Source organism: Agelaius tricolor, unplaced genomic scaffold (assembly GCF_023055355.1).
Source record: "Agelaius tricolor isolate 1412-34295 unplaced genomic scaffold, bAgeTri1.0.p SCAF_4, whole genome shotgun sequence".
In the NCBI taxonomy this organism is placed as follows: Eukaryota; Metazoa; Chordata; class Aves; order Passeriformes; family Icteridae; genus Agelaius; species Agelaius tricolor.
This window is the reverse complement of record NW_027269264.1, coordinates 30788282-30814765: the sequence shown is the minus strand read 5'-3', so window position 1 is coordinate 30814765 and position 26484 is coordinate 30788282. Positions and strand designations below refer to the sequence as shown.

Genomic DNA, 26484 nt, shown 5'->3' with positions numbered 1-26484 from the left:
GAAAGTAGGTGGTCTTGGAAGATCTCCCATTCCTAGATGTAAACCATGTCTGTTAGATTCTCATCTCAGCACTTTTTTGAAGTGTCTGCTTACAAAGAAAACTCAGCTGCAAGATGCTATTTCTATCCTTCTCTTCATCAGTGCTAGTTTTTTTTGTCTTCTAAGTTTAAATTGGGAGTAAAATGAGTTGTACAGATCTCATTAAAACAATTCTTTTGGATTTCAGGTTTAATTAGCATATTGCAGGTGAGCACATGCTGTCTAAAATCCAGTGAGAAGTGATAATCCTCTATCTGGACTCCCAAGTTTATATTTTGTTTTTTCCTCTAATACTGTCGGTGGCTTTTCCTCTAGGACTGTGTGGTAAATTGAAGAGAAACTTAGATTTTCATAAATCACCTAAGCTATTTGCTTGTCTTCAAGTTCTAATGATTTTTCAGTGTCAGAACAGTACTGTCACTGAATATGAATATTATAAATAAAACCAAGTACAGTTAGTCAAGAAGTATTTCTTATATTTCTTTCAGACAGATGCTCTGAACAGAACCAGAACAAACTATGGCTTGTCTTACAATGACAAATATGGAAAGTACAACAACTTCTACTGTCCACCAGAATGGTGACGTCCATGGAAATAGCAGTGCACCCAAGCAGACAGAACCATTGCTTCAAGTGTTCCTTTATCATTCTCCTGGGAAGACAGAAGGAGATTACCTTCAATTTTCAGCTGGAGAATATGTTGCAGAAGAGATTTGTGCTGTTGCCTGTAAAGCCTGTGGTAAGTATATACCTAAGAGTTTATCTAAGGAAGCCATGAAATCCAGCTTCCTACAAGAAAGCTTTCAACAATCCAAAGCTCTATCAAAATGGTGGCATTTAGACTGAAATGCTAATTTCTCTGTTCTTTCAGATGTAGTTAGCAGCAGGCTGTAAAAATGTTCCCATTAGAATGGTTGTGAAGCTGAATTGGGTGACTGCCATGTTTTTTCAAATAATTTAAAGGTATACCATCCTGTAACTGAAAGTCTTCTTTCATTGAGCTAAGATACAGTTTGAATAATTAAATCATAGCAGGAGCTGCAAATAGCATGAATTACTTCCTGATGCAGCCCTGCAAAACGGATTGGTCCTGGAAGTTATGTGCATATTTTGTATATTGTACATGCTTAATCACTTTGTAGAAGGAAACTGTTCTGTTAGGTACAACATGAATGCTTGTGTGTGTGGTTGATGCTCTTTGTAATGGTTTAGGAAATAAAGTATGTAAATAACAGGGTGGTATAATAGAAATAAATAATACATTGATATCAAAGAATGCCTTTGAATTGTTGCATTTACCTAGAGTCTAACATACACCAGGGCTGAAATCTGTAGTAAAATAATTCAAATATGCATTTTGTGTATACATCTTTCTTTGCAAAAGTACATTGAATTTTTTAATAAAACAAATTCGTTCCTACAATCTCTGGGTATGAAAGTGATCATCTTTTTGTTCTTTTTTTCTCTTTCATAGAAACCATTTGTGCTTAAATCATGAGGCATTGCTTCTTATTGTTCATTTATTTTTTTTTTCTGAGATGATTTTTTGGTTGTACAGCAGAACACATATGACTCCATACAGTCATGTAATGTTTGTTTGCAAGACTCATCTTTCAGGAGTAAGCTGTGAGTCAGAATACTTGGTTAAGAAGGGAGTGATTTGGGTAGTAAGCAAGACTGAAATATGACAAATTTGGTAATTGTTAATGAATTTTGTGATCTGAACAACTGATAGCTCTTTTGACAGCAGAGCAGATTATATCCAAGTATGACTGCTGTTGGAGGCAAAGCAGGACTGCATCTAGGCAAACATCAGCAGTCAGAGAGTTTTGTTATGTATCTTTTAAAGAGTTCAAACAATTGAAAATTTTCCAATCACTGCTAATTTGACATTAGATCTGTTATATCTGGTATGTATTGGCTATAAAAATATTAGTCTGTCTAAATATTTTTCTGCCAGTTTGATACATGCATGCAAAAGCTTGGCCATTTTTTTAAAAAACTTTATTTAAAAACAGTTTTCTGGTTTGGGAAAATATAATAAATATAAACATTTTTGTGGGTTTGTATTTTTATAAGGAAAACTGTACATAAAAGTGACTATCACATTTTCCAAGCAGAAATGCAAAAATAAATAAGGTGTCTTGACATTAAATTTAAATTGATGAGTTAGTCATGGTTCAGTTCTTGCATGTTAGCTAGCTAATTGCCAAGTAAAAGATTAGAAATGTCACACCAAATAGAAGAAAAGGTATTGTTCTTAGTCTGAGGGGGAGAGTGGTATTAGAGGAACTAACTTATGATGGAAATGAAATATATTAGAGAAATCGTTCTAGAGGTTGCAGAATCTTTGTGTTAGCTGTATCTTCATTTTAATTCTCACCCATCTGAATTGCAAATTTGCAATTTGTCAGAATTTCCATGGTACAACCCTTGAAAAATTCTGGTCTCTCTTGGAAAACCATAAAATGGCAGAGAGTTTTTAATGATAAGTAGGTAAAAACACTGTTTCAAAGCATTTTATGTGACAAATGGTGGCAGTGTTTGCAGTCAATCAATGGAATGTTTTCAAGGCAGAGAGTGCATTGCATAATGTTATGATTTGTAGTCTTTGCTTCTATGCTCGAGAAGAGATTCTGTGCTGTTAACAAGGGAATTCTATGCATGCTGAATTTCCAGAATTGACATGACTCAGTGTTCACGTAGCTCAGAGTTGTCATTAAGTGTAACTGTTCACTAAGGGTTAGTTTTTTTGTTCGGTGGTTTTGTTTGGTTTCGGGGGTTTTTTTTCATGTGTGTGTGAGTGTGTGTGTGTGTTTGCTTGTTATTGTGAGGTCGTGTTGTTGTTTGGTTTTTCTTTGTTTGTCTTCCTTTAGGTGATAGGCTTTCCTGAAAATCCACCTGGAACATGCAGCCCCCCTGCTCTCCCCACTAGCTGGGGAATGAATTAATCAGAACTCTGGGCAATTCTATTTTTCCAGGAAAAGAAATAGAAGCTTTGATTGACTATTCAGAAACCATTTTGTTGACAGGATAGTGACATTGAATGTGATGTGTAGGGTTTGGTAAGCCTCCAGTTTGTATGAATGATAATGCAAGATACTATTTTTATGTCAGAAAAGGCAAGCAAATTTTCATCTGGTATATGCAGGGCTCTATAAATTTTAAACAGTTTACTTCCAGCTGTATGAGAACTAATGTATGTATTAGACTTTTATATAGAAAATTTGAGATTTTTGTTAATAATTCAACTAATTGCTTTCATCTTTTTATATCTAATGACTTACACGCTTGAGTTGAGAGTTTCATACAACAGTATTTCTATTGCAGACTCTGCATGACTTTAACATTTCATAGTGGTGTCATGGCTTGTTGTGATTTACACTTCCTGTTTCTTATTTTTTCTTAGAAGAGGGACACTACCTTATGAAAATATACTGTGTGGGAGAAAGGGTTCCTAATGCCAATAAAGGAGGAGATACAGAAAAACTGTATTTTCTTAGCTGCTTCAGGATAAATGAAGTAGTGAGACTTGTCTGGATGTGAAGCTCTAAAATCATAATGAGGAAAAGAAGACTCTACTTTTTTTTAGGTTTGAAACAGAAGTTTGAAGTATAAACTTATGCTGTGTTGTAGTCTTTTGTGATGTTACTTGACTATACTCAAGTATATATACTATGTACTATATAGTATGAATATACTATATATATATATATATATATATATACACATATTATACATATACTCATTTCTTTAGCCTTATGCAATAAATAAATAAATTTAAAGAGATCTTGTCATTGCAATCTTCCAGAAAATTTACTTGATATCCCTTGCAGGAGAATCAAAGCAGTGAAAATTCTGATTAATTATGTCTGAGTCACTATCTTCTCTCTTAATTCCTCACAGATTGAGCTGATAGCATGGTTAATGCGGCACAAAACTCCAGGGGAGGCTTTTCAGTACCTGTTGTGAATGGCTCTTATGATTTTATTTACCTTCACATACATTTATATTTCTCCTAAGTTATCGCTATTGTTGACATATCTAGGCTTCAGCAGAAGACTTTTATTCCCCACTCCAGTTTTTAGACTTTCATTGTTTCTAGAGAAAACATTTAAATATTGCAGTTTTCTTCACTTTAAAAGACCCTGCAGTTAATAGTGGTGGTAAGAATTACATGAAAAGAAGTTTCTGGTCTCTCTGCTTTTGTCAGATTTTTGTGGACAATTTTCAAGACTCTATTTAATAAAGGCATTTGCTCTGTTTTATAATTGTTGAGCAATTGTTGAACAAAGCAAATTAATAGTTCTAAAGGGGAAGAGATAAAAAAGTGAAACTCCTTTTCTTGAAAAATATGCATGATCTCTGTGTTCTTAAATACCGCCAGTGAATGGTGCAAGTTACCATTCTGAACTATAAATGCCAAAATATGAGGGATGGAAGAGTGCGGAGTTTACTTTTCATACAAAGGAAGACAGGGGGAGGGCAAAATACAAGTATTTCTGATTTGTAGGGGGAGTTCCACGGTCATGTCTTGGTTAAAGTTTCAGAATGGCAATGGTAGGATCTTGGAATCCCTGTGGGGCTTTTTGAGATGTGAGGTGGCATGGTGATTGTGGTGTCTGTAATGTGTTTGGTCAAATACAGCAGCTTAGCATTTGAATTTAAGAATATGGTTTTGAAATGTTGGTCAGTAAGCATACATGGAATGGTTAGTAGTTTGGGTAAATGTGTTAGGGAGGCTAACTAGGTCTCACTAGCTCTATAGAAAATATTCAGCATTGCCCTGAATGGTGTTTAGCATCTAGCAATAGTCACGAAACAGGCTAGTGACTCTCACGTACATTACACTGTAATTGATCTGAAATTGTTGGGGATACATACACCACACAGCCGTCAAGCTGCTAAGCTGGTAACTGCTAAGTTACTGCTTTGTGGACAGCTGACATGTAGTATAGTATAGTTCATCCCACTTTACACATCAAATGAGAACCATGTTTAGTTGTATGGGGTAGGTTTCTTTTTAACTCCATAAAAAAATCCTCAAAACTTGGATGGATCAAATATGTAATGCTGCACCTTAAATTTGCAACATTTAGAATTACAACCAATCTTTCAGTTACTTATCCCTTCAGTTTTATTCCTGTGGGGGATTGGTTTCGGTTTGGTTTCCCTTTCATTGCCTTATATAATGCTTTCCCTTTCTCTAGTTTCCTGTAAGTCTGTGACTCCTTTTCTTAGAAAATCATATGTTAAGACCTGCAGTTCTGGTATGTTTTGTAGAGCTTTGGTTTAAGAAGGTGTCAGATGACTGACCTACAGATTTCAGCAGTTTAATCTTCACAAATATGCAACAGAATTCTAGTTCTTAGCCCTCTTACTAGACCCCTATAGAAGCAAACCCTTTTTTGTATCAAATTTATTAAGCTAGTTGCTGTTTAAGACTGAAATATGTTTTATTCCAAAAGGCTATGTGGTTTTATATGTGGAATTGGTTGGTTGTTTCTTCTGATTGTTTTACATGCTGTTTAGATGTGGTGTAAGAAATGTGAGGTCTTCCCCTTTCAGTAGTTACCTACATGTGGTTCAGAACAGAAGAAGAAATAAAGGAGTTTTTTTCTGCTCCTGGTTTGTTGTGAGGATTTCAATTCCTTCATTCTAAGTCTTTGAGCTGGGGTGTTGGTATTTTGACTTTTCCCAGAATTCTTTTGTCTCATAACGTCATTTTAAGTTACTTTTATTGTCATTACCTGTTTGTTTTTCCTTTTTTTTTTTGCCTTCTTACCCCAAAGTATATATAAGTTTTCTTTAGCTATGACCTACTGTAACTTTGACATTGTAATTTTTCATCCTACTTTCTGGCCTTTCGACCTGTGTCTCTTTCTGTCTTCAGAATATGCATGTCAATACCTGCAGTTCATCCTTTTGTGCTATCAGTTTTCAGGCAGTTAACCTGTTTTCCAGATCTAACACTGGCATCACAGGGATGCATAACATTGCAGCACAGTACAATGCTGAGTCATAGGCTATGTTTCAGCTGGGAGCATTAAAGTCAAATTAAAATTCTGGTGCTGCTGAAGAGTTGATGCTCAACTGATTTTTTTAGTTTCTAATTAAGTAGGATTGCTTGTCAGTTACCGTTAGCATAAATCAAAGTTGTTGAGGGAAAAAAATATTTTCCAGTTCTGTTTTATTTTAACAGTATATGTTTGGGTTTGTTGCAAACTGAGTTACTAAAATGAAAATGGCTAGTGGTTGTCCTAGTCACTACAATTTTCTTTGTATTGCTTTACTTCTAATTTTTAATCAGTCTAAAATCTTAAAATCAATGCTTAGTTGTAAAATCAATGCTCAAATCAAATGATCTGATTTTGGAAAGGCAGGAAAAGAAGTCTACTGTTGTAAGCTGTTTCTAAACTGGGAGGCTAAGAAGACATTTTATTAAATGCCATACAGAGAAAATGGGAAAATCTTGTTATCTAACAGTGGGTATAGGACAACAGGTGAACATAATCAGAGAGCATAAAAGAAGAATGAAAAATTTAACCAGCAAAGCAGCCTGCAGGTTATGGGATTGTGATTGCAGTGTTGTTGGCAGTACTGATACCTGTTGCCCATAGTAGTAGAGGACTGTGGCGATCTGCCGCTTTTAACCCACAATATTTTAAAAATATTTTGTGAAAACTGTTTCCTGCTGATGTTTGTTTCTCTGCCCCTCATGTAGGTATCATGCCAGTGTATCATAACATGTTTGCACTCATGAGTGAAACAGACAGAATGTGGTATCCCCCAAATCACATCTTCCATGTGGATGAAACAACCAGGCTCAACCTAATTTACCGGATAAGGTAATCTAAATAAAATGTTGTACACTTTTCATGATAACACAAGACTGTGTGAGAGAACACAACCAGTATGATATTTAGTCTCTTAGAAGTTATGGACAGATTGCTGGCTTTTTCTGGAAAACAGGGAGCTAAAAGAATCAAAAATATTGAAGTGATATGAATTTTGTTCTTTATTAATTTTCTCTATCCAATGTGTTTACCAGTGCCATATTGAAGAAACAAACAATAAAATTACACTAGAAGTAAAAAGCTTTCTTAATAATGATACATCTTATCTCCTCTGTGCTTGCAGGTTTGAAATAAGTAGTAGTTTCTGAAATGCAGAGTAATTGTCCTGCATAGTCAGACATGTTTCTGCAATGCAACCATTTTTCCCTAACCTTATAATTGAATGTGGACAACTAAAACTGTAGTCACAGTTTTCATTTTGTAAACTGCTTAATTTATTTACATCATATAATTTGGCCCAAATGTTTTTTTGGGAACTGTTTCAAAAGAAGCTGGAAGGCACTAATAAAATTCTCTGTATTCTTATTAGTGAGAATAACTTAGCAAAGGTTTTCATTCCTCTCAGTACAGTTTATCACCTTGCTAGAATACTATGGTACTTTAAAATATCAAGAACTGGATCTGAAGTCTTCATTGAGTAACTGGGGTTTCATAGTGCTCCTTCAGATCAGCAACACTAGTTACATGTATTTGAGAGCAGTAAAGTCTGATGCTGGTAACCAAAATATCTGTTTATTAACATTTGCTTGAATTTATTTCCCACCAGGTTTTATTTTCCCCACTGGTATTGCAGTGGCAGCAACAGAGCATACCGGTATGGCGTTCTCCGAGGTGCAGAAAGCCCCGTCCTTGACGATCTTGTTATGTCTTACCTATTCGCACAGGTATGCTTTGCTCTCCTGTTTTTAACTGCAGATTGGTGAGTGTTATTAGCATCTATTCCCTTTCCATCTTCTCCTAGTAACTCTGTAGGCTCTTGAAAGCCTGAAGCCCTCTCAAGCTGGAAATTAAATTCCATGCCCTATTGTGTATTTGGAGAGATGAAGTTCAAAACAGTGCTTCTAAGCATGATAGCAGCTGGTATTCCTTATGAATAAGTACATCTTTTTGTGGATGAAGTAGGTCATTCAGTCTTTAAAGAACCAAGCCAATAAAACCCTCTAAACAAGCCAAATATAAAAAATCAAACAACACAACCACAACTCCCCCCAACAACTGCACCCCAAACCTCCATTCTTGTTAAGCAGCAGTGCACCAGATTTCATTTGCTTTCTTGTGTTCTTTCTCAGTGGCGAGCTGATTTTTTGGATGGATGGGTACAGATGCCTGTTACTCACGAAACACAAGAAGAATGCCTTGGAATGGCTGTTCTAGATATGATGAGAGTGGCCAAAGAAAAGGACCAAACCCCAATGGCTATTTACAATTCAGTCAGGTGATTCCATAATTTGTAACTGTTTCACATCTATCTCATGCTTGTATTTTTGCGCGTTAGTGTGTAGGAGAAGGTGTTCACCTGTTGGCAGTTGATGTGTTGATGTAAAATAGTTACATAATTTTACCTATTATGTAAACTAGAAATGAATAAAAAAATTGTGTCGTGATGACCATTCATGATTTGGAGACATGGATTTGACTCTCTTGATGAAAGGTAAGGCAGCAGCTTATTGTGCAAGAAAATATGTAAGCAATAATTTTAGGTGAGACATCTTCTGGATGTCATCAGATCCAAGCCCCTGTTCCTGTCACGGTCGAATTCAAAGTTAGGTGAAGGGACTCAGGGCCTCATCCAGTCAAGTTCTGAAAATGTCCAGATATGGAGATTCCCCTGTGACTCCTTTGTCCTCTGCATGACCATGGTCATTGTGAAAGATTTTCTCTGTACCTAATCAGTCTCCTCTGTGATACTGATAATCCTCTCTTGTCCTTTTGTATTGATAGATGACAATTAGTAGAACACCATACTTGGACCTACTTTTCTCCAGGCTGAACAAATCAAGCTCCCATATGCCTCTTCTCTCATGTCATGTGCTCCAGGCTCTTAACCATCTTGGGCAGATCTCTGCTAAACTTTCTTGAGTTTATCAACTCACTTGGGTGTATCAATCCTATCAGTTTCTACTCCAGCTGAGTTAATTCTGTCCCTAACATAGGAACTTCACTGACAACCAACCACAGTTTTTTATTCTACCACCTGTATTTTCAGCCAGGAAATCTGTCCTTTATCCATGTAGTTGCCATGGAGTATCCTCTTTACAATTTCTACACCAAACAGAGCAATTTTGTAACTTCTGCTGCCTTACCTTAGAACTTCTCTAATGAAGGAACAGATATCTTTGAATTATGGAAAATGTGTTATGTAGTTTATGTTGCAATTAAATGAAGGAAAAAATGGAAAATGGAAGAAGACAGAGGGCTCAGTTTGAAAGAACATACCACAGATCTAAGAAAGGACTTTTGTTATCCTACAGTTGTAAAAATAACAGTACATTTAGAAAAGGTCTTTTCAATGTTGACTTGTTTAACACAGAACTAATTATCTTTGCTGGATTTAATGGATAAAATTAGTAGCTTTTTTTGTCTGGTTATGTATTCACAGCTACAAAATGTTTTTACCTAAGTGTGTGCGAGCAAAAATCCAAGACTACCACATTTTGACGCGAAAAAGAATAAGGTACAGGTTCCGCAAATTTATTCAACAGTTTGGCCAATGCAAAGCTACTGCCAGAAACTTGAAACTTAAGTATCTCATAAATCTGGAAACCCTTCAGCCTGCCTTCTATTCAGAGGTTTTTGAAGTAAAAGAACCTGGTGGAAGTCCTTCTGGAGAGGAAAGTTTTGCAACCGTTGTAATAACTGGAAATGGTGGAATTCAATGTTCAAGGGGAAAACTTAAAGACTGTGAGACACTTGGAGAGCAGGTAATTTTAAAAAATTATTTTAATAACTTGTTATGGAACAGAGTAGTAAGCTTGTTTTAGAAGTTCTGATTTACCTCAAGCAAAGTTGGTAGGCAAATTTTACTTCACAATGGCATATAAAAAATGTGAAAATGTAATGACCATGCCCCCAGGTGTAGATAAAATGCAGAAATTCCCCAAATCTTCTTTGAAAGCAGTGATCTAAGGACTCCAAACAAGAGGCAAATTCTCCTATACCTCTTTCCTGCTGCAGTTAGAAACCTACCAGTGTCTCAGTTAGCAAATTTAAAATGACATCTGTGTGATTGTGGAGTCCCTATAGTCTTTCTTCAGGAATTAGGTGTTTAGTGGTTCCTATAAGTGCTAGTAATCACATACGGCTGCATTTTTATTTATCGGTATTATTTTGTGTGTGTGTGTGTGAGATTTCCCATCATGACTGTTCATTATGTTGAGTTTACCAAAACCTGATAGAAACTCAAAACAGTGTACATTGAGAGTGTGGGAGTTATGCAAAGGTAAAAGTAAAGGCAAACTGGAGTATGTGTGTTTTTTTCAAAATAATTTCATTGGTTTGGTAATTTTGATTTGTAATATGTAGCAGACAAGACCAAAGTACAAAAAGTTGCATTTCTATAGTGTGCTGTAATAATTTGTAAAAAATTCTATATGCTAGTGGGGTTTTTCAATACTTAGCAAAAAGTAAATCTGATTACATGCCCATATTTTTTGAAGTGTGGTGTTCTTGGAATATTTGTAGATTGACAATTACTTCATTAATAGTTGCTATGTATCAGCCCTCTGCCTTCCCTAATTTTCCTGTAAATGCAAATTGCTCTGACAGGAGCTGTAATAAACGTCAGATTCTGCAATTTCCAGTTTTAGGTGTACGAAGTGTATGCGTACTATGCTGTTTGGGCTTGGCAACCAAGCCTTTAGTAAGCATAGCATTTGAATGAATAATGTTTTTTATAAAGATTGCCAAATTATTTTTTCATAATTAAAAATATTATCATCCTATTATTGACAGACACTGCATATATTTTCACTGGTAAAGAAACTATGTATAAAGTTGGTTTTGAAAACCGGATTAATTAATATGGATGCTTGTAAACATGATTGTAACTTGTTTCAGTAAGCTTTACCGATGAATTGTTATTTAGATACTGAACTGAAAAATAATTTTTATTTATTTGTATGTAATGACATATGTGGAGTAGATTGTGAAGAAATTTGTTTTGCAAGTTTACATTTTCACCAACCAGAAGAACAAGTAGATAGGACTTGAGAGGACTACTGTACATTTTTCTTCATCCAGCTACAGATTTGCAGCTTGTATCACTTTGAATGAGGTTATGACATTTTGTATTGTTAACAGGCTTTCTAAACCTCTTTAATCAGGATGCCAATAATAAGCTCACAAAAAAAAACCTTCTCAAAAAAGTAATCTAAATGTTCCACTGTTCATAAAATCCTACAGAGTGAAGAAATATCTACAATGATAAAAACCCAAGCTCATATGTGGATATTTCTTTTCATGGTTCCTGGATCTCTGTCTGTTCTTCAAGTTATGTTCCTAGTCATGATTCCATAAAGGAAAAAATCCTTTATTTGCTTGTAATTGGCATGTTTAAGGTTTTATAATCCTCTTTGTTGTTAGCTTACAAGTTCAGAATTGTAGAATGCTACAAATAGGTGAGGATTTTTAATTGCCATTTATGTTATTACTGAAATTATATGATATTTGTTGCAGGATTTACAAACATACTGTGATTTTCCTGATATCATTGATGTCAGCATTAAACAAGCAAGCCAAGAAGGCTCCAGTGAGAGAAGAATTGTCACCATTCACAAACAAGACAGCAAGAATCTGGTCTGTTTACTTTGGTTGCTGTTCTTTCTGATAGATAATGCTTTGAGCAAGCTGTGTGATTGTTGTATGCATAGTATTGTATAATCCATGATTACATTAATAAGCATGAGATAAAACTAAACATTATCAGCAGTGTAAGGGGTGTTATCAGAACACTAATGGTTTTCTGCATTCAAAGCTATGTGCTTGAAATGAAATAGAAATAGATGTTTATATCTGAGGAAAATTTCTGGTACACAGACTGGTTCTTTTGTTTATTAGTCTTAAATCTGAGTCCATGGTTTCAGTTCTCAAGTGTGCTGTTTCCATGGTGTCCTGATAAGCTGTCTGCTAGAGACCAACACATTCAAAAAAGCTTCAAAATGTTCTGAGGAATGAGGATACAAAATAAGTATCAGGACAAAATTAATGTTACTGCTTTTACTGTGAAGAAGATCTTAAGAAAGTGTTTTATACCCAAATGTAAAAAGTTTTTTACTTGAACTACAACCTTGCATTTGAGTTAGGCTTTCTAGCAGGCATAACTATCACAGAATTGTGGGGTGGGCTAATCCTGGCTGGGCACCAGATGCCCACCAAATCTGCTCTAATCACTCCCCTCTTCAGCTTGAACAGAGGAGAGAAAATGCAATGAAAGGCTTGTGGGTCAAGATAAGGATAGATATCGTTGACGTATTAACCATCATGGACAAAACAGAATTGACTCAGGGAAATTAATTGAATTTGTTTCAGAGTAGGGTAATGAGAATAAAAAATCCTAAAAATATTTTCCCACCACCCCTCCCTTCTTTATGGGCCAACTTTATTCCTTATTCTCTACTTCCTTCCCGTCAGCAGTGTAGAGCATTGAGAAAGGGAGGTATGGTCAGTTAATTGCATGTTGTCCTTGCCTCTCAGTCTTCCTCAACTCATCCCCTGCTCCAGCAAGGGATCCCTCCAATGGTGGAGAGTCCTTCATTAACTTCTCCAATGCAAATTGTTTCCACAGGGTGCAGTTCTTCATGAACTGCTCCAGGGCTGGTCACTGCCACAAAGTGCAGTTCTCCAGGAACAGGCTTCTCCACAGCTCCATAGTGGCTCATGGGGCTACAAATCCTGCCAACACCTATGTTTCCCTGTAGGCTTCCCATGGGCTCACAACCTCCTTGAGGCACATCCTTCTTCTGTGACTTGAGGTTCTTCATGGGCTGCAGGGGGATCTCTGCTGCACTATGAACTTCCATGGGCTGCAGAGGCATAGCTGCCTCACCATGGTCTGCACCATGGGCTGCAGTTGTTTCCAGGTCCTGGTCCTCTTAAAAAGGAGTTTAAAGACACTAAATTCTTGACACTTACTCAAAAACACCTCTTTTTATTGGTCTCTAGCAAAGAACTTGCCCAATAATTGTGTTCAGCTAAGTATGTCTCTGGTGTCACAGGCAAACACATACTAAAGCCTGTTCTCTTGGGTTACACTACTGAATGAAACCTAGGGTGACTCAGAAAATGCTTCTCTGTTTTTGTTTTATTTGCAGCAATTAATATGTTGTTGCAGATTAATGTAATTTTTTTCCCTGCTGTTATCTGTTAATCATACTGTGCATAAGACCTTTTTTCACACCCATTTTCCTTTGACCATACGATTTTTCTCGCTGCTCCTCTCCAGTGTACCAGTCTTCATAGTAGTAAAAGGTCATCTTCTGTCTGTGATCTACCTGAGGATGCCAGTTTTTGCTAACTAGTAATTAAGTTTTCAGGCAGGTACTTTCCTGGAGATTTTTCTTTTCTGCTTGAAGGCAGACATATAAATCTTTGATAAGTGAAGGCTTTCCTTTAGGGAAATGAACCAGACTGTATTGGCAGTGCAGTAGGTATCTGCATGCTGACTTGTATCTACTTGTTTTTCCCTTTCAAATGCTTTCATATTGGCATTCCTCTGCTGTTTCATCTATTTAGATTAAGGGGTTTTGTTTTTAAGGCAGATTTCATAGAATCGTGGAATGGTCGGAGTTGGGAGGGACTTTAAAGATCAACTGGTTCCGACAACCCTGCCATGGGCTGGGACACAGTTCATTAGAGCAGATTGCTCAAAAGCCTGTTCCAGTTGTAAGGCATCCACAGCTTCTCTGTTTTCTTTGGTTTGGATTTGATATTGAAGGTTGCTATCAAGTTTTGAATCATAACAAGAAGGTCGAAGGTACAAACATCAGTTAAAAACTGCTTTTATTAATGACTTTAATGTGCACATATATGCATATCTTTTATAGCATTAGCATATTCAGGAATTTTTTGTTGCCTATTAAAAATTGAAATTCTCTCTCCTTCCCTGCCCCACATTGTTCTCTGGCAATTGAACAGGAGGCTGAATTTCAGTCATTAAGAGAAGCTCTCTCCTTTGTATCATTAATTGATGGATATTACAGATTAACAGCGGATGCCCATCATTATCTCTGTAAAGAAGTAGCACCACCATCAGTCCTTGAAAATATCCAAAGCAACTGTCATGGGCCAATTTTGTAAGTATTTTTTTTAGTAATATGACAATTCAATATTTTTTTAGAAGATGAGCTTTAGTTGTCTGTGAACTGTGGTAGGCATCTTAAAGTGTTTTTAATTGCATTTATGTAACTAAAATGCTTTATGTTTTTCATCTTATTTTTCACTTGTAAAATACAGAGCCTTTGTGACATGTTTTAAAAATTAAGTGGAAAGATAATTCCTTGATAGGGATAGAAATAGTGAGTTAGCAAGGCTTGTTTAAGAGGAAATTAGTTCTTATAATAATAATGAATGTCTTTTATTTGAGCTCTTTTTTCTTGTTAGCCATTTTCCTGGTTAAACCCACCTTTTTCAGCCACACAAATGTTTTGCTAATTTAAGCTTATTTGTTAGGTAATTTTATTATATCTTCTTTCATAATGCATGTTGAAAATCATATAATAAGCTATGGCGAATATGCTTTTTTAGCCTTTAACATTTCTTATTGGATAAATAAGTGTGATGGTTTAGTATGAAAAAATTTTAATATGCTGCTCTCTCCATAAGCAATCACCCTATATATTGGAAAATAAAGGGCAGAGAGATTATCTTAAAGAAAGCTGTACAAAATTGAAAGTTTTAATTATTGTTCTATTAGATATTAATATTGCTCATTATTCAACATCTCTTCTCTCTGCATTTTGCAATTATGCAATATTAAACATTTTCTTTTTACTGCAGCATGGACTTTGCTATCAGTAAACTGAAGAAAGCGGGTAATCAGACTGGTTTCTATGTCCTTCGCTGCAGTCCTAAAGATTTTAAAAAATATTTCCTTACCTTTGCTATAGAGGTTTGTATTCTGTCTTAGTGCCTATTAAATTTTTGTTGTGATATAATAATGAGCCTGAGATGTTCAGTAAATTATTCTGAATTTTCCTCCAGAATGTTTGTCTGGTATGTATATTCTATAGCTACTTTTGTCAGACAAGGCAATTTTCAGGGTATTGTGAGAAACGTCAGAGTTGATACAGAATTGCTAATGCACATGCCACATGCCTTGGAGACCAAGGGAAGAGAGCTTAAGAGTTCTGGAGATAATGACATGGATCTTGGGACTGTGATGTTGGGGTAAATATTTGAGAGATGGAGCTGGAGCAATCTGATGGGCTTTCTGTTTTTTTAATGTTTGGGGATTTTTACTTGAGTTTTTCCCTGGGTTTTCCACATACCTCCCCCCCCGTCACAAGTGGGGCTTCATTAGATTGGGTATACAGACTTTGACAATCTGAGAGTGCCTCCTTCAGAGGTTCTTCTGGGTTTGGGTATTGTCCTCATCCCCAGTACTGGGCCAGCCATATTATTTGGCAGCTGTTACATCAACACAAATCTCCTGGGTATTTCTGTTGTTAGCTAGAGAGAAAGCCACCCTGGAAATGCATATGTTACTTAGAGAAGCAGATGTACCTGTTCTCTCTGGCATTGCAGCTCGTGATGATATAATGCTTTATTATTGCTGTTAAATAATTTGATGATCTTTTTTCAAGAATGGATTATCTTTAATTACATTAGCAGAGCTCCCTTTGTGTTTTTTGCTAGGAAAGGTAGTACTAGAATTTTTCTGCTGGTATACAGCGAGCTAGCAAGTTTGCTAATACTGTCAGAGACAGGTACATCTCTGAAAATGACCAAGTAATGCTGATGTGTGAATGGAGAAATGTTATGTCCAGTCAATGAGGTATGTTTGGTAGGGAATTTCATAGACAAAGAAATCAGTTCCTGAACAAGCTTAGAAAGGCAAAGTTGAGAGTCAAGCTTGTGAGAGAAGACTACCATTGCCTTTAAGTGACTTTACTGCAACTTTTTTTTTTTTCCCTGAGGCTTGTGCAAGTCATTGGAAGACGTTTTATATTCAAAATTTGTTGAAACATTTGTTGCAGGATTGAGATACAGGATCATAAAAGCACTATTAATAGTTCATCTTGCTTAAAAATGTTTAATGGTATCTTTTCAAGAGTCTTTGTGAAAAAATTCAGTGCATATTAAAAATACATATTAGGAAGTAATTTCCTAGAACTGTGCTGGAGATGACATGCAAGCAAAATTACAGCTGAGATCTCCAAATGCCTGCCAAACAAACATGGAGCATAAGCATTAGGGCTATTGCTTCCAGCAAAATTTTGTTTTGATGCAACCCCGTGTCAGGGTGAATGAGCTTTCCGTAATAGCTCTAAAGGATTTTTCCTGGGATCCATTATCTGTTTTCTCAGCTCCATCTTTTCAGATTTCATTAACATTTGTTTTTCTCTAGTATCAACATGCTAGTTCCAGTGATAGGAGTAGAGTCATATTTTCTCAGAATCAATATTACATAGTGAGAACAAAATAACAAATTATGATCATATTTTACTGAAGCATCCTTTCTCTAATTAGTAGAGTGCTATACATTTAGATAAGCTTTCGAATATTAAATATTAATCAATTTCATTTTTAATGGAAATATTTTCTGTAGCGTGACAGTACTACAGATTATAAGCACTGCTTGATTACGAAGAATGAGAACGGAGAATATAATCTTAGTGGAACCAAGAGAAGTTTTAGCAATCTTAAGGATCTCTTGACATGTTACCAGACAGAAACTGTCCGTTCAGACAGCATAATTTTCCAGTTCATCAAATGCTGTCCTCCAAAACCAAAAGGTAAGAGAGAGATTATTTCTAAGCAGAAAGTTTTCTATTTTCTAGATTAAAGACTTAAAAATAAGTTAATACTAAATGACTCTCAGGTATATGCATGATACAAAACTGGGAGGAACTATTGGTACCCTTGAAGGCAGGGAAGCCTTTTAAAGAGACCTCAGAGAATGGGGCAATGACCTATCATACGAAGTTTCATATGAAGGAAAATGCCAGATTCTGAAGCTCGGATGGGGCAACCCTGGCTGTACAGATTGGGGAATGAGTTGCTGGAGAGCAGTGCCATGGAAAGGGACCTGGAGCTTCTGGTCTGTGGCAAGCTGAACATGGGTCAGCAGTGCCTTGGCAGCCAGGAGAGCCAAGCATGTCCTGGGGGGCATCAGGCCCAGCATGGCCAGCTGGGCAAGGGAGGGGATTGTCCTGCTGTGCTCTGCACTGGGGCAGCCTCACCTCCAGTGCTGGGGGCAGCTCTGGGTGCCACAATAAAAGAGATATAAAGCTACTGGAGAGTGGCCAAAGGAGGGCCATGAGGATGGTGAAGGATTTGGAGGGGAAGCTGTATGAGGAGTGGCTGAAGTCATTTTTTCTGTTCAGCCTGGAGAAGAGGGGAATGAGGAGACACCTCACTGCAGTTAAAACTTCCTCATGAGGGGAAGAGGACAGGCAGGCACTGATCTCTTCTCTGTGGTGACAGTGACAGGACCCGAGGGAATGGCCTGAATCTGTGTCAGGGGAGGTTTAGGTTGGGTATTAGAAAAAGCTTTTTCACCCAGAGAGTGGCTGGGCACTGGAAGAGGCTCCCCAGGGCAGTGGTCACAGCACCAAAACTGACAGAGTTCAAGAAGTGTTTGGACAATGCTCTCAGGCATGTGGTGTGACTTTTGGGGATGGTCCTGTGCAAGGCCAGGAGCTGGACTTGATAATCCTTGTGGTCCCCTCCAACTCAAAATGTTTTGTGATTCTGTGATACATTTGCGTGGGGTTTTTTTAATTTCACTTATCTATTTATTCATCTTCTTAGTCATAGTTTCCAGTCATGGTGTCTGCAAAATTTTTGTGTAAGATAATCTTCAAGAAGCAATCATGGTAACATGATTTTTCTGTAAGATAATCTTCAAGAAGCAATCATTTTGCTTCGTGATTAGAAGAAAAACTGGTTTCTTAATTGCAGTGGATTGTGTGCAGCAGCATTTCTTCTTATGTCAAGTGTTTTCATGTCTTGAGAAGGAAAGAGAATACTACTAAATGAATAATTTATCACTGAGAATACTTCCATAGGCAATGGAACCAACAATGTCAGTGAATTTCTGTCATTGTTGATCTTAGCTGAGCTAGGTCAAGTCTGCAGTGTGGTTTCAGCTCCTTTTTAACACTAAAAAAATACACATGGAATAGGGCTTCTGCCTGAGGAGGGGATTTTTCTTGCATTTGCATTTAATTTTTTTCCCTGCCTTTGATATTCATATCTTTCTGCTTTATGAAATCTTTAAATATCTGCCCTCCTAAGTAGTGCTACATACAGTTTAATATTGTCCTTGTCTTTATCAAAGTTCTTATTTAAAGACAAACTTGCCAGAACAGACTATATGATACAACTTTTACTTCTCTCAGATTTGATTGAAAATAGTCAATGGATTCAAAACCTTAGAAATGATGTTAACAAGTAAATATGCATGCACATTATAGAGAATAAATTTTTAACATTATTCCATTAAAATAAAAAATTTATATGCATCAGAATGATAAGTTATTGAATAAATATAATTGTGGATATGAGCAGATACCCACAAAGACATACTTTTCAGATTTAGTTTTAGTATAAGACTAGCTTGACTTTGTATTATAACAGAAGGTAATTGACATCCCCTTTTCCATCCCCAGTTGTTATTACAAATAGTGCAGCAGTTAAAATGTGAAAGGAGCTAGGAATATTTTCATAATGTTTATCAAAAGAAACATAAAACTCATGAGGGAACCTAGATGATTTTGCTGATTAGAAAATATCAGAGTCTGATTTCAGTTTAATGCTGTGTGGCTTTTAAAATACACTGATCTCAATGTGATACCTTGTTTGTGTTGAATCAGGAGCCCTCATTAGCAACCCTTCTGAAACAGTATTGGTTTAGTTTTATATTTTACAAATTTACTTTGGTTTTCCTTTCCCTCTTTCTTCTCCCAGATAAATCAAATCTCCTAGTCTTCAGAAGCAATAGCGTTTCTGATGTACCTTCATCACCTATGCTACAGAGACACAATAATGTCAATCAGATGGTTTTTCACAAAATCCGTAATGAGGACTTGATATTCGTAAGTCAGTTTGTTGCTTTTTCTACTGCAGATTTTGGGTTTAATATGCACCAATTTTTAAAAACCTAGGTGTGTGTTTAAAGAAATCTCACCCAAGCTAGGAGATTTTGCTGTAATCTTTCCTTAGAGTTGTGGAAAATAATTTATTTTATTTTTCAGTAATGCAAATAACTATTTTTTTTATAATTAAGAAGCATTGTTTTGACTGCAATAACAGTTATTTGGTTCTAGAGATGTCTAAATACATATTTAATGGAATTGCTTCCTCTCTGGTTCTTGCAGCAAGTTGTTTTCTGAGATCCTTGAGTAATCAATAAAAGACAAGCAAAAATTTAAGATGTTTCTGATATAGTTGCTTCCTTTCTTTCTCGGCTGGACTCTACACCCAGCACACCTCTAAAGACTTGCATATGCTTATATAGGGGGGAGTTCTAAAGATGTCTTTTAAAACAGGCAGATATTTTTGATTTTATTTCTGTCTGTATCCTTCCTTCCTTTTAGGAGGAGAGTCTTGGACAGGGCACATTTACTAAGATTTTCAAAGGTGTAAGGAAAGAAGTAGGAGACTATGGCCAGCTCCATCAAACTGAAGTTCTTTTAAAGGTGCTGGATAAAGTGCACAGAAACTACTCTGAGGTTGGTGTGATTGTTGACTGCTATATAACATTTGTCCATGCTATGCTGAGCATTACTCTTCTTCTTTTCATAAGCATTACGCATTTACTTCATAAATTAGTATTTGTGTGGTATAGAGTTCTATGTTGAACCAAGCTCATGTTAAACTCAAGCTCATGTGACACGGGGAATATGGATTTGAGACTGGCTTTGGGAAGTACACCTATGTACTTTATTTCCCCTGTTCCCACCACCTGTGAGAGAATTCAGAACGACCCATTGAGATCTGAAGAACAAGTAATTTATACAATTAAAGTACCAGAGGAGGGGTAGTATGGCCACAGGATTGTCTTAACCAGTAAATTCATTATTTACAGACAAGGGACCATTTATGGAAAAAAACTTCCTCTGGGTAGACTGTCTTCAGATTTTCCAATAAAATCAAGTAATCAGAAGTATTTATGTATGAGAAAAACTTGCCATACATGGATTCACCCATAATCACTGAGCCTTCTCACTTTTTGAGTGATGGTTTTAGCAGACCTGAAATGCTTTTGTGCACAAACTAATAAACTGGTAGTGTAATCAATCCCAAGACTCTGTATGTGAGAACTGAATTTCACAAGATGTAGTAATGTTTATTATAGTAATGTAACTTTATAATACTGCTTTTGATAACGTAGGTAATAAATTTGTATTCTAAAGTATGAATCAGTTACTAAAAGTTCAGAGGATAAAATAAAGATATAGTCACCTGAAGGAAAATGTTCTCATTTTCACTTCACTTTGTTGGGTGAATAACCAGTACACAAGCAAGTGTAGGTGGAGGTGCCACTGAACAGAATAAAAAAATAAAGCAAGCAATAAAAGTATTTGAAACTTTCCTGAAAAAGTTGGAGAAGGTCTTGCAGTAGTGGATGAATTACATAATAATTTTTGTGTTTTAACTTAATAATGTGCTACAAAGAAATCAATTGGAAACTAAACAGTGCATATGGCAGAATAAATTAGAAAGTGAATAGTGTATGATAAATTTGCCTTCAATTTATCTAGGTAATTGACACTGAAAAAAAAAATATTATTTTAAAAATGTTGAGATACACTTGCCAGCAGAGAAAAAGAGGTTGTTAACCTATCTGGAATGTGTACTACCAGTTATTTAAAAAAAGAAAATTAGGAAAAAAACTCCACGACAAAAACACTGAAGCAAAAACAAACCAAGCAAGAAACAGTTGCCAAACACAAACCAACAACAATATAAAATATGTTACATAGGGTCTTTGCAAAGAGATATTTGAAATGTTTTTAAAAAATTGTTTTAGTAAATTTATTAGAACTTTGGGGCTTTGTTTTTACTGATGTATTTTCTTTCTCAATCTCTCCCTCTCCTTCCAAAAAGTCCTTTTTTGAAGCAGCAAGTATGATGAGCCAGCTTTCTTACAAACACTTGGTGTTAAATTATGGAGTCTGTGTTTGTGGAGAAGAGAGTAAGTAGAAATTAATTAATTTTTTACCAATTTTTATACGTCTCTATTAGAGTTTGACGTTGTTTTTGGATAAAACCAGAGAAAAACCAAACAAAACAGCAGAAGTTTAACACCAGCTGGACAGCTAATACATGTTCATGCTGCTGCAGTATTAGCCTTGGTATCTGAGCGCTAGTTAATAGTAAAAACAAAGAAAAGGGAAAATTGTTTAAAGTACAGTCAGTGTGAATAGTAACCTCTGTAGATGACTCAGTCATGTCTGTTCTGTCTGAGATGAGTTTTGCTGTGCCTCTGGAATGAAGTGGCCAGAAAAATTGCATCCTTACATTATATCAGCTGTGGTTAGCTAGAAAGGGAGGTACTCTGCTACCCAGAAAAATCTTCATTAACTGTGATTAGAAACAGACATCACTGCCTTTTACCACCTGTGCTGACTTTATGAGCACAAATATAACTTTGAGAAGTTTGGTTTAGAGATCCCATTCTGAAAACATGAGGTCCTGGTAATTCAGCAAACACACTACAAAATTTTAGCAGCAGTAAAATGTTTGCGTTGTCTGCAAAAGTTTAATGTCTTTCCAGTTTAGCTTACAGCTTTGTGACTATGTATTAATAAGATTTTTTTAAGAACACCTGAAATACATTTATACCATCTTGAAATGAAATCTTAATTTTGGATGGTTGCCATATGCTGATTTGTCTTCAGATATGACTGCTGGATCTCACTCTGACATTTTTTCTTCTTCATTCAGTCTTTGGGCTGAAATGTCAGTTTGCCCAAAACCCTTTATTTTCTGTGATTAGAAATTTGTATGAAAGGAAGCATTTTATAATTGTATGGGCATATTAGGTAGGTGGTTACCTTCATTAGGGAGAAAGAATTTCCAAAAGAGACGGTGGATTCAGTAATCAGAATTTACCTCTGTTATCAGAAATTACCCCTCATAGAAGGCTGGAAAAGGCACAGCATTATGTTTGGCCAAGACAACCACATGGGTTTTTTGTATTTTATTCATTTTACCACACACACACACACATACAGGGATGATATATAAAATTTCAGTTAGATCAAGTTTATAATTGAAGAGAAGTAATTGAAAAGCAAGAGGTATATGGTTACATATTTCACCTTTAGATCATAGCTGTCCTCTAGGAATGATTCTCTTTCTGAAGGTAAGAGACTTACTACCGTTTTAAGGCCGTTTATTGATTCAGTGGTTTACACACTTGATGTACAAATTCGATAAAAATTGTTTCACATAATTGCAAAAAAAAAGTATTTGCTGTCTCTAAAATGAATTTGTTAAAAAAATCTGGGGTTTTTTGTTACAGTGAGATAATACTAGTAGCTTCAATGTGAGCATCTTGCGGCTGAGGGCAAGGATTCAGTCACGTGATTTGAAATTGTTGTGTTGAAAGTGATGAAGATGGCGGTTCTTGCTTCTGACGTAATTTGCTAGATGGCTGCATGAAGGCATATGTCATACACATACGCACAATTTTAGGGCAAATACTTGTCTGTTTTCAAGCAAAGCATCTTTTGTCAATAAAGCATTGCATTTTCCAGTAAGAATATAGATAGTAAACAACTATGAAGTGAATGACTTGAATGTTATTCAGCTCACCACATTGATAGTGCTGTACACTACTATGCTTCATCAACAGTTGCATTATTGTGCCTTTCAGGTGAGGGTGGAAAGATGCTCACTGGATTTTAACCTAATCTGTAAAAGATTAAATCTAAATAATTAACCCTAAAAGATTAAATCTAGTAAGAAGAAATTAGGTGAACTTCCACACTCTGAAAAAGTATAAAGAACATAGAATATTCATGGCAGTACTCAGATACCACAGAAGTTGAAATTTATAGTTAGATCACCAACAAGGTATCAAAAGAAGTGTACTATTAAAGTCATTAATCTGCCCTGAAATTTTATTATTTGTTGTTGGTTTTAATTGTTACTCTTTTTATCATTATGAATCAGACATCCTTGTACAAGAATATGTAAAATTTGGATCCTTGGACACATACTTGAAAAAGAACAAAAATGTTATCAACATTTTGTGGAAGCTGGAAGTAGCCAAACAGTTGGCATTAGCCATGCATTTTCTGGTAAGTGGTTCAGTTTTGTTAATTGCAGAATTCAAGTGATTCTGACTAATGTATGTAGAAAGGCTGAGCTATTACCTGAATTCTTAAAACTCTGGAGGGTTTTGATAATGGATTGGCCATATACCAGCTATTTAGTAGATATCCAGAGACAGACTTTGTATCTTGAACAAAGTGTAGTTGAATGTCCATTCTTTTTTAATGCTTTATGTTTTAGCATGAAATATAAACACATTTGCAGTAGTGCTTTCCCCCCACCACCCCCACAAATCAGTCCTTTCTGGGCTTCCCACCTCAGCTCACAATGCTGAACATAAACTATTTCCTGGTAGTGTTAATACTTAACCACTGGGAGGGGAAAACACTGTACTGTTCACTCTGCTAGTGCATTCTTCTTGGGTATTAGGTCTCAACCTTACAGTCTTTCCAGTTAAATATAAAGGCCATTATTCAAGACAGGATATGTTACTAGAAAAGTCTTTCCTTTAACAATATTTAAATATTCTTATATTAATTTTAAGTGGATGGATGAGCATTCTTCTGAGTTCAAAAATGTCAAATTGTTTCAGACTTTAGGCAAATAACAAAAATTGGCTGAAAACTGTAAGTTTGAGAGAAACTGGTGGAGTACCAGGAGTTTGGTCAACTTAATCTGTGATCATTATTTTATTTGCTGATGTTTCCCTCATGCTGTACAGTACTTGTTTTTAAATATCTCTTCAACAGTAAGACTTTTGGGCAGTTTGTAAAAGATGTATTTCTGTTTATAGGAGGACAAAGGCCTTGTTCATGGGAATGTCTGTGCAAAAAATATCTTGCTTATCAGAGAGGAAGACAGGAAGTCTGGAAACCTCCCATTTATAAAGCTAAGTGATCCTGGCATCAGTATTACAGTTTTGCCAAGAGATAGTAAGTCTTTGCATCAACTTCTTGTTCAATGCTTCTGACTTGAAAAATAAGTTTAGGGGTGGGGTTTTTGTTGACCACCATCTAATCTAATTCTGTCATAGTAAGTTCCTTGATCTGTGTGTCATTTTATAATTATCGCTACAGTCTTAGCCAAGCAGTTTTGAGTGTACCTTTTAAATTAGCAAACAGCTACAGGAAATAAGGCCACAGTTCTCCATTGTGTGAGCTTTTTTCCCTGCTGTTCTCATTTTCAACCTTGTTTCATTGGTAGTAGTATTGTTATATTTTATTGTAAATATACAATATAGTCTCTTACATTTGCAGATAGCTGCTGAACTTAGTGTCTTGTAATTGATCAAGAACTTTCAGAACTGAAACCAAATGCACTTTTGAAAATGCTGACTGGCAGTTAAAAATCATCTTCAGTGCATTTCTTGGTGAATACCTAGAGCCGGTTGATGATGTTAAAAATACTGGGTTATCATCCACTCTTAAGACTGTTCCAATGCTTTACAAACAGCATAATTAACTAAATGGAAAATGTGTGCAAGGTTGTTATGCTAATGGAATGGAAGTAACCTTACTATTGCTTTTATGGTCTTTCTTTTTAATGAAAACACTTCTTACTTGGTACTTTTTATTGATGTCTAAAGAAGTAATGTATCTAACAGCTTGTATATAGTGCAGTGTCATTATTTGCCAGTAAACTATTTAAATTCTCCCTGTTTTAATATGAAGCTTACATTATTCTTATGAGATCTCATTTTAAGGAGCTCTTAATCCAAATCAGTAGAATCCCATATTTTAACTTGTTACTACAGTCAGTAGGAATAGCTTAAAAATCACATGTAAAATTCCTTTTTATGGTGCCTTTTGCTGTGCCATAATATGCCAACCACTAGCAAAGTATCTTTTATTCATTGATGTCTTAGTTGTTTGTGATAGCTGTTGAGTCTTGGTAAGATTGGAGAAATAGAGAAATCACAGAACAAATGTAATATGGAAATTATATTAAGGCAATTTTATACTTTTAGGCTTATTTTACAGTAAAACAAATGGATCTCCTCTTTGATTCACAAATATTATTTTAATTTTTGTCCATATTCCATAATTTGATTTTCTTTGTGGGAACAAATACTTGGAAAAATATTATTAGTACATTGCAATGAAATACCTGTCTGTATTAAAGTAATTTTTACCAAATCAAAATGTTAGGGAATTTTATGGTATCATTATTTATCTTAACAAGTTTTCTTTGTGTGATTGCACAGTCCTTCTTGAGAGAATACCCTGGGTTCCTCCTGAATGTATTGAGAATCCCAAACAACTAAGCCTAGCCACAGACAAATGGAGTTTTGGTACCACTTTGTGGGAAATCTGCAGTGGAGGAGACAAACCCCTGAGTGCACTAGATTCTTCAAGAGTAAGTATTACTGGGTCTGCAGTCATAGCAGTTCTTTGAACACTTCTAATTTAGAACATCTAATGTGGTAACCATATGAGCATGTAAAGTGGTGTGGCCTATGACCACTGTAGGAAAAAGACATATTTGTTTGTAGGTAATAACCAGAAGAGATGATTTGAAGTTTGTTTTTATGTTGTTTATTTTAATTTTTACGGGGACAATTGTCAGTATTATCTAGTTCATATTTTTGTTGCTTTGTTGCAGCAGTGTATCACTTTAAACAGAAAAGTACTCATAACAGTGTGCATGGATTTTAATTAGCATTCTTGTAATTGAACATCTTAAATACAGCAGTACTTTGTGTGTTGCAACAATTCTACTATTTTAGCTAAATGAGCAATGTTAACTTTTATCTCAGGTAGGGGCAGGAGATGGAGGAGAAACATATTCCATAAAAAAACTAATTCATATGTATTTGCTTCTTTAGTTGCAAGCAAAAAGAATACTTCACTATGCCACAAAAGTACTAATAGAATTACTTTTGTAAAGGTACTGTAACCTTCCCATAAAGCCTGATTTGATTTCTCAGGTATTTTAATCAGCTCTTACAATATCTCCAAGGTTTACCTAGACCTAGCTTATAGATATCTAAGTATTTCAGAAGTTGCCCTACATTCTTTCATAATGCTCACAAAGCTTTTCACAACTGTCAGTGCAGCCAGTTCACAGGTCAGTAGAATTTTCTGCTGGACCTACCCAGCTGAGGATTTATGAAATTGCCAATAAAGGAGACACTATTTTTCTCATC

General features: G+C 35.7%; 1 protein-coding gene across 10 annotated transcripts in view; it reads left to right on the top strand.

The window, feature by feature from the left end:
- The window catches only part of JAK2 (Janus kinase 2), an 86596-nt gene that overhangs the window by 42721 nt on the left and 17391 nt on the right, over positions 1-26484 (top strand). For all 10 annotated transcript variants that reach the window (XR_011678922.1, XM_071425084.1, XM_071425081.1 and 7 more), the window contains 15 exons: positions 528-778; positions 6764-6887; positions 7663-7780; positions 8186-8331; positions 9496-9817; positions 11571-11690; positions 14028-14185; positions 14889-15000; positions 16660-16846; positions 19023-19150; positions 19652-19786; positions 21165-21252; positions 23238-23365; positions 24133-24271; positions 25543-25694. Coding sequence is in view for 9 of the 10 variants with exons in the window: in XM_071425084.1 (XP_071281185.1) it covers positions 559-778; positions 6764-6887; positions 7663-7780; positions 8186-8331; positions 9496-9817; positions 11571-11690; positions 14028-14185; positions 14889-15000; positions 16660-16846; positions 19023-19150; positions 19652-19786; positions 21165-21252; positions 23238-23365; positions 24133-24271; positions 25543-25694 (2277 nt within the window). In the remaining variant the exon portion in view is untranslated. The remainder of the gene's footprint in view (positions 1-527; positions 779-6763; positions 6888-7662; positions 7781-8185; positions 8332-9495; positions 9818-11570; positions 11691-14027; positions 14186-14888; positions 15001-16659; positions 16847-19022; positions 19151-19651; positions 19787-21164; positions 21253-23237; positions 23366-24132; positions 24272-25542; positions 25695-26484) is intronic.